General features: G+C 44.5%; 1 protein-coding gene across 3 annotated transcripts in view; it reads right to left on the minus strand.

Annotated features, from left to right (window-relative positions):
* Positions 1 to 16,372, minus strand: part of spata7 (spermatogenesis associated 7) — a 95,456-nt gene that overhangs the window by 12,044 nt on the left and 67,040 nt on the right. For all 3 annotated transcript variants that reach the window (XM_078562303.1, XM_078562305.1, XM_078562304.1), the window contains 3 exons: positions 15,578 to 15,684; positions 1,662 to 1,715; positions 1,147 to 1,224 (listed from right to left, as the gene is read on the minus strand). In XM_078562303.1, coding sequence (XP_078418429.1) covers positions 1,147 to 1,224; positions 1,662 to 1,715; positions 15,578 to 15,684 — 239 coding nt within the window. The remainder of the gene's footprint in view (positions 1 to 1,146; positions 1,225 to 1,661; positions 1,716 to 15,577; positions 15,685 to 16,372) is intronic.

The following is a 16,372-nucleotide window of genomic DNA, read 5'->3' on the forward strand; positions in this document are numbered from 1 at the left end:
ATAAGCAATGGAAGAGAAGAGGCCCTCAAAAGGTAAGTGTTTAATTATTTTGTGTGCCCCAGAGGAGCCCTCACTTTAGTGCCCACAAAAATAATCTGGGCTGCTGTCACCCTCGCCCTCCACCCTGGCAACATTCCCACCCCTTTCTCACCATCCTAACTTGCCTTCCTATTCATGAAACGTCACTAGACAAATGTAAATGAACTGGCTGCGTCCCTTTATCTTCCAATGTACTTAGGTATCAAGAACTATACAGAACTGGAAAGGATCAACCATATCCACTGCACATCTACTAAAGGTCACAAATTTCTTACCTAATTTTATTGCAGATAGCCTTCTGACAAAACTTAAAAGTATTAATTTATAATATTTGCTCTGTCCGCTGTCTTCCTATTTCATGTGCTTACCACCTGCGTGAAGAGGTTATCCTTAACTGTGTATTTAACTTTGCTCATGTCCTGGATCTCATGTTAATATTGTACACCATTTAATTTATCAATTCCCTTGAAGATCTTCAATGTTCCAGTCAGATGGTCTCTAAGCTGCTTTTTATCCAATGTAAAAATTTTGAAAACTCTTAATGTTTCCTTGTGGCAAAGGTGAAAATCCTAATTATCAACTTAATTGTCTTTAGTACTCCCTCAGAGATCTCCATGTCTCCTGTAATACAGTGCCTAAAACTGTAGATTATACAATCTAGGCTGACAGTTCAATCCATACTAAGGGAGTGCTGCAATAGCGCTGGTATGTTTTCTTTTCGTTGTTATAAAGAGGTTCTATTCAGCTGGATGTTAAAGATGCCATTGCACTATTTTGTCCCAAGAAATATTCACCCTTCAGTCAAAACCTAAATGGTCATTCATCTCATTGCAATTTGGGGTATATTGCTATGTGCAGAATGGCTGCAACATTTACCTAGACAAGAACAGCCACTTTGAAGTAATGCATTACATATGGTGTGCTTTGTTACATTTTGGAGGGATGAAATTGAGTGTCTATATAAATGCAACTCTCTTCAAAAAAACTTTCAACCTAGCTACACTATCAATTTGAAACTACTCAAGCTTCCATTTAAAATTACTTTAACCCATAGTTTTGGATAAGAGTGAATTTACAAATGATGGATTGTAGAAAGTAATTAGATACCTGTTTGAAAATAATCCTCGAGTCAATATTTCACTGGTAATATCAGAGATGAACTCAAGATACTTCAATTCCTCTTCTCTGTAGAGAAATACATTTAGATGTAAGTAATCTGTAAGTACAATCATGTTTGGTGCTTGGGTCTTGGAAAAAAATAGGAACCAATCTATATCTATCAACCCAGCCTACAGGAATTTGAATGGACTTAAGTTAAGCTGTTGTTACTGAGACCAGGATATATTATTTTTGATACATATTTCCCATTAATGTTATCTATAAAATTTTTGCTTTGCTAAACAACTAGCACAGCTTTATATTTTCAAAAGGTAGTGTTAACTGCCCAAAGGAAAACACTGTAATGTTTTCAGGATACACAATAAGGACAACAAAAATAAAGAGAAAATAAATCTGACCACAGGTAAACAGAAGATCAGATGGCCTCAAGGATTCTGTGGGGCCCCAGTTTGAAAAACTTTGCCATTTACAACTGCCATAATGAAATCAAACACAGTACTTACTCAGCCTTAACTTTTCTCATAATTGGTGACTTGATTCTATTTGATGTAGATAACCTGAAAACAGTTGGTTTGAATAGAAGATAGTGGTTACACTTTAAATGTCAGATCTCAAGGTGAACCAAGTAACCAGGAAAATTAGAATCAGTCAGTAGGTGTTCTATTTAAATACAATCACTGCTTGCAGCAGTATTTTTATTCTGAATAAAATAGTACACATTTTTGGAAATGAATTAGAAGATTCAATGTGGTATTAAGATTGGAGGAAGCTTGAATAGAGTATAAATACTGACATAAACCAGTTGGGCCAAATATACAGGGGGTATTTTCCCCTTGTTGGGCGGGCCCGGGAGCGGCTGAGAAATGGTCTGCCGCCTGCGATTGGGGCCCGACCGTGGTTTCACGCTGGCTGGCCAATTAATGGCTGCCAGTGTGAAACGTGTGCGGAGAGCCTCAACGTTGCCGGGGTGGGGGCGGGAGGAGCGTGAGCGCTGAAGTTTGCGCATGCGTGGGACTGCGCTCATTGAAAGCTCCCCGAAGGCACAGAGCTGCCTAAGGGAGCTGAAGGATTTAAAAATTAGAAATAAACATTTGAAAATTAAGGGAAACATGTTCCCACATGTGACTCTGACACAAGAACAGGGCATGTTAGAAATGAGTTTAAATTTTTTTTTACTGATTTCTTATTCACTGTTGGAAACCTTATCCCGCCCTTGGATGAGGTTACGCAAAAAACGCAAAGGCCGTCTGGCCTATTCACCTACCCGCCAACTGTAAGTTTGGACGGGCAGCGAAAAATTCAACTTAATTACCAGCTTAAAGGCCTTAATAGGCCTCTTAATTGTCAGCAGGCGCGCTGCGACTCTTGCACACGCCCGCCAACTGAAATATCGCGCAAGTGCGCGATGACATCAGGATGATTTGCAACGTCATCGTGCGCTATTTAACACTTGGACATGTCGGATGCGTACCCGCACGCTGAGCTGAAAATCCTGCCTTAAATTTCTGTGCTGTAAATTCTATGGGCTGAATTTTCCCGTTGGCGAGAAGGGGGCGGGGCCCACTCGCTGACGCAAAACGACGTGGGATGATGTCAGGGGGAACTCCCACCCCATTTAAATATTCAGGAAGGTGGGGGCACAGCACGATCAGCTGTCCACCCGCCAATTGAGGCCATTGAAAGGATAATTAAAATAATTAAAGGACCTACCCATCCAACCTTAAGGTTGGCGGGCAGGCCAGGAGCCCTGACGGGCTTCTGAAAAAACATGAAACCTCATCCACTGGTGGGATGAGGTTCCATGCAGGGTTTTAAAAAGTTTATTAAAGTTTGAGTGAAGTTTATTAACATGTCCCATCTCGTGTGACATTGTCACATGAGGGGGACATGTTAATGATATTTTTATTTTTCTATTTTTAAACTTTGAAAACCTTTGAGCGATCTCCCTGAAGCACCACTTAGCCTCAGGGGTTGTGCGCTCTTTCGCGCGCATGCGTGAAAAAGCACAATCTTGCATTTGGGGAATCCTCCCCCGCCCACACAGGGAGCGGATAGCGCTTCCCATCAGGCATCATGCTGGGTGGGCCTTAATTGGCCCGCCCACTTAAAATGGCGGCAGGGCCCGTTTTGGCCGTGGCAATCGGCTGCCCACCCGCCGCCGAGATGGTCGGGCCCACCCATCCGTCAAGGGCAAAATTCAGCCCTATGTTATTCTTATCTGGGAGCAACTCAGTGAGCTAAAACTGTCACGTACACCCTCAGATTCAATTTGTCCTATGCCTCCTTTAAAGCACCAACCTACTAAATCTAATTGTACATTAACTCTGATTTTATCCACAGCAAGAATTTAGAAGGCATTTCTTTACACAGCAATGTAACACAGGTAGTTAAATCTTCAGAAAATAGGCACAATGTTCAGTTTCTTCCCATAGTAGAGTTTTTTGACAAGGTATTGTGCAAGAGGCTTCTCTATTAGATTGAAGCCTCTGGTATTAGTAGTAATATATTGAGCTGGATTGAGAACTGGATGGCAGGATGTAGGCAGAAAGTAGTTACAGATGGAATTGGATCAGTTTGGAGACTGGGCACCAGTGATGTGGGGACATTGCTCTTTACTATTTTTATTAATGATATGGATGTAGGTATTGGGGGCACGACCTGCAAATTTGAAGATGATACTACGATCTGTGCAAGTTTAGGACTGTAGACGATGCTCATCTGCTTTAGGCATTTTTCAATGTGTTGGGAGATTGGGTTCATTATCGGCAAATGATGCATAAATTGGATAGTGCAGTGTTATTCATGTAGGCAGGGTGAATATTCAACTTTCATACACCCTTCTGGGAAAAGCATTAAAGGAGGTTGAGAAAGAAAGAGATTTGGCATTCTATTGCATACATCCCTAAAGGAACATGAAGCGATAGCTAGAACAAATAGGGTGTTGGTGGGGCATTCATATGACAATTAAGTACGACCACAGAGAATATATATACAATATATACAAAACATATATATTACTTGTCTTTGTACAAGATCTTGTGGAGTTCTTGTGGCACAGGTGCAGTAGATAGCACCCCCACCTCTGAGCTAGAAGCTCTGGGTTCGAGTCCCACCCCAGGACTTGATGGCCAACGAAGGTGTATACATAACGCGGCCAAACAGGTTGATTGTCAACCTGCAAATCCTGCCAACAAATGCCAGTAGCAGTGAGACACACTCCTGGTTAGCCATGTGATGGAAAGAAAGTTCAAGCCTCTACCATCACTATCCATAGCTTCAAAACTGCAACATGCATGTAGAAGTGCATGTTGCCACAGCAACTTGGACTCCCTAAGTAATCTGTAACACATGACCACCAGAAGAGCTTGGTCAGGTCTCCTCACTTGATGGGTGATATTGAGGCTTTGGGAAGGGTGCAGAGAAAGGCCACGAGATTAGTTCCCAGTATAATGCATCTCAGTTATTGAGAGAGGCTAGAAAGGTTGGGATTCTATGCTTTAGAGACTGAGGGGGTAATATGATTCAGGTTTATAAGATAATGAAGGGAATAGATTGTGTCCCATTTGACAGTTTGTTCCAATTAAGTAATTAATGAAGGCCCAGGGTCAGAATTTTAAGTTTTATAAGGCCAGATCTAGGTTAATTGTCACACTATTCTCCCAGAGACTAGTGAGCCACTGTAATAGGCAGACATTTTGTGCAGTTGACGCTGATTATCTTATTCCTTCAAGTGGGTGCTGGGCCTGTTTCTAGTTGGGGCAGACATCATCTCTTACAAAAGGTAGGTACTTCAGGAAATTAATGACCAGAGTGATCTCCCGCACTAGTTTCAATTGTCTAGATGGGTCAGAGAGGAATTTCAGATTTTTCTTCCGCCAATTCACCTGGGCTTTTAAATTTGGTTTGTCACTTCTCCCAGAAAGTCACATGGGGCTGGACTTTATGGCCCCCCACTGGGCGTGTTTTCGGCAATGGGGGTGGGGGGGACCATGTCAGATACAAGGGGTGGCATGTCCAGCATCTTCCTGCCTATCCGAGCTGTCTCTCCTTAATATGGTAGGCGGCTGGGCAATCAAATCAGCAGCTTGCCTGCCATTTTAAAATAAATAATTAACGGTCAATTGAGCTCGTTATCAAGCCAATTGACCTGTATATTACACTGCCCACGCCATAATACAGTTGGCGTGGGCAGGCAGGCTGGAGTGGGCAGACCGTTTCTTATACACTTGTTTAAAAGGAAGGGAAGTGGATGTCCTTTGGAGCTGCACTGTGTGCATCAAAATTCTGATCTTCATCTACACAACTCTGTTCAGTGCCTCTACCCTGCCTCACCAACCTCCTCTGGCCCTTTATCCCTGCTTTCCAGGCTGATGCACTGTATATTTCCCTTCCTTCCATTTTTAGCATTTATTAGCTTGTCCCCACACTATGAAATCTTCTTCCTAAATTTTGTTACAATGCCAAATATCTCCCCACATTCAGAATAAGGGGGAAAACTCTCCACTGGTTGGAGTCATACCTAGCAGAAAGGAAGTTGGTTGTGGTTACTGGAAGTCAGTCATCTCAGCTCCAGGACATCACTGCAGGAGTTCCTCAGGGTAGTGTTCTAGGCCCAACCATCTTCAGCTGCTTCATCAGTGACCTTCTTTCCATCATAAGGTCAGAAGGGGGGGATGTTCACTGATGATTGCACAATGTTCAGCACCATTCGCAACTCCTCAGATACTGAAGCAGACAATGTCCAAATGCAGCAAGACTTGGACAATAATCCAGACTTGGGCTGACAAGTGGCAAGTAACATTTACGCCACACAAGTGCTAGGCAATGACCATCTCCAACAAGGGAGAATCTAACCATTGCCTTAACATTCCCTTGACATTCAATGGCATCAGGAAGGTGATGGTGTAGTGGTATTGTCACTGGACTAGTAATCCAGAGACTCAGGGTAACGCTGTGGGTTCAAATCCCGCCATGGCAGATGGTGGAACTTGAATTTAATAAAAAATCTGTAATTGAAAGTCTAATGATGACAATGGTTTTTGTCGACTATCGAACCCATCTGGTTCACTAATGCCCTTTAGGGAAGGAAATCTGCTGTCCTTACCTTACATGTGACTCTAGACCCACAGCAATGTGGTTGACTCTTAAATGCCCCCTCAAACTACCATTGACCAGAAACTGAACTGGACTAGACATATAAATACAGTGGCTACAAGAGCAAGTCAAGAGGCTAGGAATCCTGTGGCGAGTAACTCACCTCATGACTCCCCAAAGCCTGTCCACAATCTACATGGCACAAGACAGGAGTGTGATACTTGCCTGGATGAGTGCAGCTCCAACAACACTCAAGAAGCTTGACACTGTCTTGGAAGAAAGCAGCTCCCTTAATTGACAACCCATCCACAAACATTCACTCCACCACCGACGCACAGTAGCAGCAGTATTTACCATCTACAAGATGCACTACAAAAACTCACCAAGGCTCCTTAGACAGCACATTCCCAAGGCTCCTTAGACAGCACCTTCCAAATCCACTACCATCTAGAAGGACAAGGGCAGCAGATAGATGGGAACACCACCAACTGGAAGTTCCCCTCCAAGCCACTCGCCATCCTGACTTGGAAATATATTGCCGTTCCTTCACTGTCACTGGGTCAAAATCCTGGAACTCCCTCCCTAACAGCACTGTGGGTGCACATGGACTGCAGCGGTTCAAGAAAGCAGCACACCACCACTTACTCAAGGGCAATTAGTGATGGCCTAGCCAGTGAAGTCCACATCCCTTGAATGTATAAAAAAAAATTCAGAAGCATCCTTAAAACCTTCAGTCACCTTTCCTATTCTCCTGACCTCAACTGTGAAGCATCTTGAGATATTTTGCTATTTGGATGAGGGTCAACCCCACAATTCGGCCAACCTGATAGGAAGGGAACCGAGCTAGGAACTGGGGAATATTGACACACCTAGACTCGAGGTCAGCGGTCAGAGCAGCCTATATGAGTCATAATATCAGTAATTATATCATTGATGCAAAACTGCATTTACACTTGGGGCTGGATTTCACCCTCTCCCGCCATTGGGTTGAAGGCAAGGGACATGTAAATCCAGTGTGTGACCTTCTGGCTGCCTACCCACCCACACCTGACCTGTCTGAAATTTTACGCAGGTCTGGGGAGGCCAATTGAGGCTCCGATTGATGACCATTTAAGGCCCTCATCACATTGTCACTGGTATTTTACCTGCGGCAGGAGAAGGCACACTCCATGCAGGAAGTCCAGCAACTTTAGCTGTATGGGCTGGCGTTGGGCAAAGTAGGCTGGGAGGGGGGGTGACTTTGATGGGCCCAGGCGACCCACAAAGTAGTTCTCCCCACAACCCCCAAGATCATCTTCACTTTAACCGGCCTCCGAGGCCTCTTGAGCTTGGCCCTTCCGTGCTTGGCCTCCTCCCCACAACCAGGCAGCGCTGAGCGTTTCAGTGCGCGATTCACTTTGGCTGCTCATTAACTGGCTAGCCGGCGTGAAATCACGGTTGGGGCCCAATCACGGTTGGGGCCTGATTGCCGGTGGTGGACTGTTGCGCGACTGGTTCCGGTCCCGCCAACCCAACAAGGGGAAAATTCTCCCACTTGGGGTTGTGTTTTGCTGAGGTGATTTTGAACAATCTTCCTCAATTTATTTACTTCAGCAGTTGCCTCATTTCATTATATTTAATCCTTTTAAGATATGTACCTGGCTCTTGGTTTTGGATGTTCTTGATTCCCAAATGATTTCATAACTTTATCATGTTATTGTCAATGTCCACTAGGGGCAGCTCTGATTTCCACAATGTGTCTGACCCCGGACTTAGCTGGGCTCCTTGGTGAGACTACCTGTAGTACCAGAAGTAGCCACTGCTCCTGGCTGGAGCTGCTGGGACTACAGAGCTGCCATCCATCCAATTGGCTGGGACTATAGAGCTCCAGTCATCCAATTGGCTGGCAGCTCTCTTAGGTGGGACTTCCTCCTGAGAAAAAAGCAGCAGTCTCACCTTAGAGCAATTAACACTGTTCCCTGCGTTAAATTGTTGTGGACAGCTGTCAGGATTGTGGAGTGGGGGTTGGGTGCTCCCCCAGTGTTTTAGAGGGATGGGCAGAGACCGCAGCACTTTGTAAAATCCAGCCCTTAGGCTCTTAACCTCAGGGGTATTCCTATAGATAGTCATAAAATTGCTAATTACACCATGGTTAAAAGTTGAATATAACCTTGTGCCAACTTCACCTCTTTGACTGCTCGAGTAATTCTGTTGCTAAATTTTTTTACTGCTCTATTTAATTTCAGCTCCATGTTCTTTTCTAAGTCTTGCTGCCCTTTTGATTACGCTTTTAGTATAATCATGCATTTTCTTATATCTCAATGAGCCAATTTCCCTTTCTTTCTGTAATATTTGTCCAGGTCAATTTACCTCTTTACCTCACTTTTAATTTGTTGTTGATCCAAAAAGCATCATACTGGCTTAACTGAGCTTGTTGGTTTTGGGCATGCATTTATTCTGTGTGTTCAACATTGTATCTTGGGGTTGAATTTTCCCCTTGGCGTGCGGATGCATGCCCGACACGCACGAGCGTGAAGTAGCGTCCCGACGTCATTGCGCACTTGTGTGAATTTCGGTTGGCTGGTGCGTGCAGGAGTTGGGAATGCGCCCGCTGGCAATTAAGAGGGCTGTTAAGCCCATTAATCAATTAATTAAACTGAATTTTTCCCTGCCTGTCCAACCTTATGGTTGGCAGGCAGGCGAAAAGGCCAAGAGGCCTTTGGATTTTTGAGGAAACATCATCCACGGGTGGGATGAGATTTCCGATGTTAATTAAAAAGAAAACAGAAATTTTTAAATCTCATTTCTAACATGATCCTGCTCATGCGACAGAATCACATGAGGGGGGGACATGTTTTCCTTTTTTTTTTGAAAACTTTATTTTTCATGTGAAAAATTTTCAGCTCCCTGCAGCAGCTCTGTGCCTTCAGAGAGCTTTCTGTGGGCGGGCCTACGCGCATGCGCTGACTTCCACGCGCGCCCTCCTCCCCCCACAACCAGGCAGCGCTGAACGTTTCAGCGCACGATTCATGCTGGCTGCTCGTTAATTGGCTAGCCAGCGTGAAATCGCGGTCGGGGCCCAATTGCGGTGGGGGCTGTCGTGCAGCCGTTCCCAGTCCAAGCCTGCCCGACGAAGGGAAAATCCTCCCACTGGAGTTGTATTTTGCTGAGGTGATTTTGAACAACCTTCCTCAATTTATTTACTTCAACAGTTACCTCATTTCATTACATTTAATCCTTTAAGATATGTACCTGGGTCTTGGTTTTGGATGTTCTTGATTCCCAAATGATTTCATAACTTTATCATGTTATTGACATTGTCCACTAGGGGCTGCTATGATTTCCACAACCTGTCTGTTTTCTGGGTCATTAAAAAAGATGAGCATTGCCTCTTGCAGCTTCCTTAATGCACTGCATCAAGAAATAGTCATGCATTACATCAAGTAACTCTGACACTGAGCCATTTGGATTTTCTCAGTTTACATTAGGTTGACTGAAATATTCCACTAAAATAACTTTTTTCACACACCTTTCTTATTCCATCATAGAGCAAATTCTCTTCTTTACTGTATACTGCTCAGGTGGTCGATTGCATACCCGCAATGTTATCTCTGATGCTAAAAAATCCAACCTATCTAACCAGAGTAGTTCATTAAAAGAAAATAACTGAAAGTTTCACAATTTCTAGTTTTGTACATAACTTTAATCAGTCATGGTTGTGTTTTATTTTGTTCTGATATGGCTATGTTATTTATGTTATTACGGTTGTCCATATGTGATCGTGTTATGGTTGCATACTTTTCCGTTTCTATTTATGTGGGTGTATTGTGTTTTGACATTGTCTTGTATTTGAAGATTGTTGGAAGTTTTTAAATTTTAATTACATGGTTAAGATTGAATGGTTAAGATTGGCTGAACTGATTCTTTATAATAGTGGCTGCAAAATTGTGCTCTGTAGTTTCAGCACTACTATTGCCATTTTGGTATCAAATGGTGTCTGTGTTGCGTGCTCATAGTTCTGGCATGGCCATCTTTGGTGAGGGTGTTAGCACGTGTTAGGATTGTGCACCATAAGTATGCAGATTGTGACATGAGTCAGCATGTTATGCTGATTTAGTGCCACTGTTGCCATTTTCAACCCCACCACTCTAGATTAGCTGAGCTGAGTTGCAGAGCTGAACATGCATTCAGCAGCACAAAGGACTCCTGCAAAAATGCTATTTAAAGGAATCATCAACTAGTTGCTGGTGAATTCTGATCAATCTCTACAGTATCTGTTTGAGTTTGTGGAAATGCTTGGTGAATTGAAGAGCTAGTTAAAGTTGGTGAAGTCAAGAGTGAGTGGTGCTGCACAATGAGAAAGCCTTGGTTGTGATTTCAATAGTTCTGATCAGACTACTTGCTACCAGTCACAGGTGCTATGGCTGCAATTGCCCTTGGGCTGCAGCATGAGAGGCTGATGGAGCAGAGGCAGCAGAGAAGATGATAAGCTGCTTTCAGAGGGAGGAGGAAGAAGAGCTCTCAGTTAGGGGCCTTATCCATTTAGGGTTGTCACTTCTCTTACCTCCACCAAAGCCAGGAGCAGTGTGTGTGTCTCCTACACTTTAGAAAGGAGGTGCTCATGGAATTCTGCCACCTCTTTCAACCATACCCTCAGTCTCAGAGCAGCACAAGGGCAGTACTGCCAGTGGCTGTGAAGGTGCCCATGGCCCTGCATTTCTTCACCTTGGGATCCTTCCAGATTGGAGCAAGCAACAAATATAACATCTTATGATGGCAAATGCTCCTTATGCCAGGAGGGGGTAGTTTGTTGTGTTCTCCCTGAACAGAGAGAAGCAGGCAGAGTATGCATGAAGCTTTTCCAGGACAGTGGACTTCCCCATGCTGCATGGTCCCATCGGCTACACACACATGGCTTTGTGGGAACCCCATTTCAATGCTGAGATGTGTCACAATCGAAAAGGTTACCACTCACTGAATGTGAAATTGGTGTGCAACTACACTCAGCACACTATACTGGTGAAAGCTAGCAATCCTGGCAGCAGTCATGATTCTTTTGTTTTGCACTAGTCCGCTGTTCCCGTGGTCTTTCAGTCACCACATCAGAGTGTGGTTACTGGGTGACAAGGGCTTTCTGCTTTACACTTGGCTCATGACTGCTCTGTAACCCAACCACACATGGTCAACATGTATGCAATGAGAGCCATGCTACCACATGAAACATCAAAGAAAAAACCACTGGGGTGCTGAAGCATTGGTTCTGCTGCCTGGACCACTTCTGTACTCTCTGGAGAGAACGTCCCAGTTGCTGGTGATCTGCTGTATCCTCCACAATCTGGCGATCATGAGGGCACACCCCTTGCCACCAAATTGCAAGCAGCTCAGGAGGAGTAGGAGTAGGAGGAGTAAGAGAAGCAGGAGAAAGGGAGGAGACATGCTGTTCCATCATGGCTGTCCTCATTCGACTCAGGTTCCCATGAACACAACCCTAAGTTCCCATTTTACAGCAGTCCAACGCCTTAGCATCCCTATGTTACAGATGATCACACTGCCCTCTTGGCCACAATGCTGAAATAAAAGTCACCACAACACAACCTTCTATGCCAAATTTATCCAACAAACCATCCAATATTCCATACAAAAACTAATCACCCTTGTGCATTCCTTTAATGCCAACCTGTACTGTGGGAGCCTTTGCCTGGCCTAGTGCTTCTACTCAAATGTTATCCCAATGGCTGTAGCAATGACTAGCAGAAGACTGCTGTCTTTCAGTGGGGAGGCAGACTGCAGATGACCTTGCGGAATGCCTTTGCAGAGCTCTGGGCCTGGAAGACTTGACTTTGGACGACACCAACTCAGCATATCCAGCAACAGTCTGGACTGGCTGGCTGATGGGCAACAGCTTTTGTAATAAAAACAAAAAGCTAAAAGCTACTGCGGATGCTGGAAATCCAAAACAAAAACAGAATTACCTGGAAAGACTCAGCAGGTCTGGCAGCATCGGTGGAGAAGAAAACAGTTGACGTTTCGAGTCCTCATGACCCTACGGCAGAACTGAGTATAGTTAGGAGAGAGGTGAAATATAAGCTGGTCTACCTCGCGGAGGCTGAGCGTCAACTCGCAGACACTTCCTCCTACCTCTCCCTGGACCATGACCCCACCACAGAACATCAAGCCATTGTTTCCAGGACTGTCACTGACCTCATCTCCTCTGGAGATCTTCCTCCCACAGCTTCCAACCTGATAGTCGCCCAACCTCGGATGGCCCGCTTCTACCTCCTACCCAAAATCCACAAACAGAACTGTCCTGGCAGACCGATCGTGTCAGCCTGTTCCTGCCCCACGGAACTCATTTCTCGTTATCTTGACTCCCTTCTCTCTCCGCTTGTCCAGTCCCTTCCCACCTACATCCGTGATTCCTCTGACACCTTACGTCACATCAACAATTTCCAGTTCCCTGGCCCCAACCGCTTCCTCTTCACCATGGATGTCCAAACCCTCTACTCCATCCCCCACCAGGATGGTCTGAGGGCCCTTAGCTTCTTCCTTGAACAGAGGCCCGAACAATCCCCATCCACCACTACTCTCCTCCGTCTGGGTGAACTTGTTCTCACACTGAACAATTTGTCCTTTAACTCCTCTCACTTCCTCCAAATAAAAGGTGTGGCTATGGGTACCCGCATGGGCCCCAGTTATGCCTGTCTCTTTATGGGGTATGTGGAACATTCCTTGTTCCAGTCCTACTCCGGCCCCCTCCCACAACTCTTTCTCCGGTACATCGATGATTACTTCGGTGCTGCTTCATGCTCTCGTCGGGACCTGGAAAAATTTATTAATTTTGCTTCCAATCTCCACCCCTCCATCATTTTTACATGGTCCATCTCTGACACTTCTCTTCCCTTCCTTGACCTCTCTGTCTCAATTTCTGATGATAGACTGTCCACCAATATCCATTACAAGCCTACTGACTCCCACAGCTACCTCGACTACAGCTCCTCACACCCCGCTTCCTGTAAGGACTCCATCCCATTCTCTCAGTTCCTTTGCCTCCGTCGCATCTGTTCTGATGACGCTACCTTCAAAAACAGCTCCTCTGACATGTCCTCCTTCTTCCTTAACCGAGGTTTTCCACCCACGGTCGTTGACAGGGCCCTCAACCATGTCCGGCCCATATCCCGCGCATCCGCCCTCACGCCTTCTCCTCCTTCCCAGAAACATGATAGGGTCCCCCTTGTCCTCACTTATCACCCCACCAGCCTCCGCATTCAAAAGATCATCCTCCGCCATTTCCGCCAACTCCAGCATGATGCCACCACCAAACACATCTTCCCTTCACCCCACCTGGCGGCATTCCGTAGGGATCATTCCCTCCGGGACACCCTGGTCCACTCCTCCATCACTCCCTACTCCTCAACCCCCACCTATGGCACCTCCCCATGCCCACGTAGAAGATGCAACACCTGCCCCTTCACTTCCTCTCTCCTCACCGTCCAAGGGCCCAAACACTCCTTTCAAGTGAAGCAGCATTTCACTTGCATTTCGCCTAACTTAGTCTACTGCATTCGTTGCTCCCAATGCGGTCTCCCCTACATTGGAGAGACCAAACGCAAACTGGGCGACCGCTTTGCAGAACACCTGCGGTCTGTCCGCAAGAAAGACCCAAACCTCCCTGTCGCTTGCCATTTTAACACTCCACCCTGTTCTCTTGCCCACATGTCTGTCCTTGGCTTGCTGCATTGTTCCAGTGAAGCCCAACGCAAACAGGAGGAACAGCACCTCATCTTCCGACTAGGCACTTTACAGCCTTCCGGGCTGAATATTGAATTCAACAACTTTAGATATTAAACTCCCCCTCCCCCCATCCCCACCCCGTTTCTTCCCCCTCCCCTTTTTTTTCAATAATTTATATAGATTCTTCTTTTCCCACCTATTTCCATTATTTTTAAATCTAAAACTAAAACTTTGTTAGTCTTTCCACCCCACCCCCACTAGAGCTGTACCTTGAGTATCCTGCCATCCATTCTTAATTAGCACTTTTCTTAGATAATATCACCACCTTCAACACCCCTTTGATCCTTTTGTCTGTGACATATTTTGATTATCTGCTCCTATCACTGCTTGCTTATCCCTAAACCACCCCACCCTCAACTTCTCTCTCCCCCCCGCCCCACACCTTAGACCAGCTTATATTTCACCTCTCTCCTAACTATACCAGTTCTGCCGAAGGGTCATGAGGACTCGAAACATCAACTGTTTTCTTCTCCACCGATGCTGCCAGACCTGCTGAGTTTTTCCAGGTAATTCTGTTTTTGTTTTGAACAGCTTTTGTAATGTTTCTCCAGAGGGCCTCCTGGCTCCCTGAGGGAAGAGGACCTCTCTCCTCTTGTCCATATCCTGCACCAAGGCCTTCAGTGCAACATCGGACAACCTAGGCGGTTTCTCTCCTGTACCATTTGTACTCCTTTTTTTGTCGAGAGGTTCTTCTTGAACCAGTTCCAACAACTACTCCAGCAAAAATGCACCTCACGAGGTGCAGATTAGCTTTATGTGGTATAGCCAACTCTTAGTAGTCCTAGCCTTACACAAACTTGGGTCCTTTGTTTGAGCCGTGTAGCCACTCAGGAGTGTACTTAGTGCTCGGCTGCTTGCCACTATTTAAATTAGCAGGCAGCACAAAGTTTGCATGCTGCTGCATCGCTTTGAATGGGCATGGATTAATCATTCATTGTGATCCCTATGTCTAATTACTGGCCTAATCCAATTTTTTCTCCCAGTGTGTTTTGGTGCCAATGTAGTATTTTTATTTTCTGCTACTGAAAGTATTTGATAATTGTTGAATTTTTAATGATGTGGTTGAACATTACCATAATGCAAATTTGCTCAATCATCCGCATATGCTATTAGGTAGCCACATCTGCCAGCTATGATTCGGGCTACCTTGGACAGTAGTTAGATTGGGAAAGGTTAACTAAAAACATAACTTTATTAAAAGTTAAATAAATTACTTTTGGAAAGAAAAAGTAGTACATAATCAAGGACTTGAAACACTGTTGTGAATATTGGGCAAAAGGTTTGCTTTAGGCAAACTTCAGGTGGGTGTCACTTCATATTATCATGGCACCTATCTTGAAGATAGAGCTAGGAAGTCACAAAGATAATTTAAAGAGAAATGGAGAAAGAAAGAGGAAGAGAAAGAGAACGAGTAAGAGAATGAAAGAAAATAATAAGTCAAATATGACAGCCTAGCCATAGCAAAATAGGAAAGTATCAGAGGAATATATGATATATACAAGACTTATGTTAATATATGTTATGTAGACATTTAGATTTTTATTTGTGTACATACCTTTGTACAGAGTAATCATAAGTGCATTCAAAACATTCTTGTGGCTCTTTGCAATGGAAATTCTGAGATAAAACATTCCTGTCCTCTTGTTCATCATCAGAGCATACCTGCTTATTATAAACAGCCTATCAGATCAAAGTGATACACCTTACAGTTCTACTGAATACAACATGTTATTTTTAAATGTCACCTTGCTATTCCATTGGTCAGTACTCAGCTGACATATTAATAATACATCCACTAGGTCTGCAATAATTATAACAAAAATATTTTTTTAAAAACTCATTGTTCAGATTTGGGTGTCACTGGCAAGGCCAACATTTTTTTTATCCATCTGGTCTGACAGCATTTGTGGAGAGAAAGACAGAGTTAATGTTTTGAGTCCATATAACTTCTTCAGACTGAAGAAGAGTCATACGGACTCGAAACGTTAACTCTGTCTTTCTTTCCACAGATGCTGTCAGACCTGCTGAGTTTTCCAGCAATTTTTGTTTTTGTTTCAGATTTCCAGCATCCGCAGTATTTTGCTTTTTTTTAAATCCATCTCTAGTTACCCTTGAAAAGGTGGTGGTAAGTCTTTTTCCAACACGGCCCATGAAGTGAAGATAATGCCACACTGCTGCAAGGTACAGAGTCCCAGAATTTGGACCCAGTGTAAATGAAGATATGGCAATAAATTTCCAAGTCAGGGTGGTGTTTGACTTGGAGGGGAACTTGGAGCTGAAGGTACTTCCATGCACCTCCTGGCCTTGTCCTTTTAGGTTAGGGGTTTGGAAGGTGATTTTAAAAAGCCTT

Source organism: Cetorhinus maximus, chromosome 18 (assembly GCF_964194155.1).
Source record: "Cetorhinus maximus chromosome 18, sCetMax3.hap1.1, whole genome shotgun sequence".
NCBI lineage: Eukaryota > Metazoa > Chordata > Chondrichthyes > Lamniformes > Cetorhinidae > Cetorhinus > Cetorhinus maximus.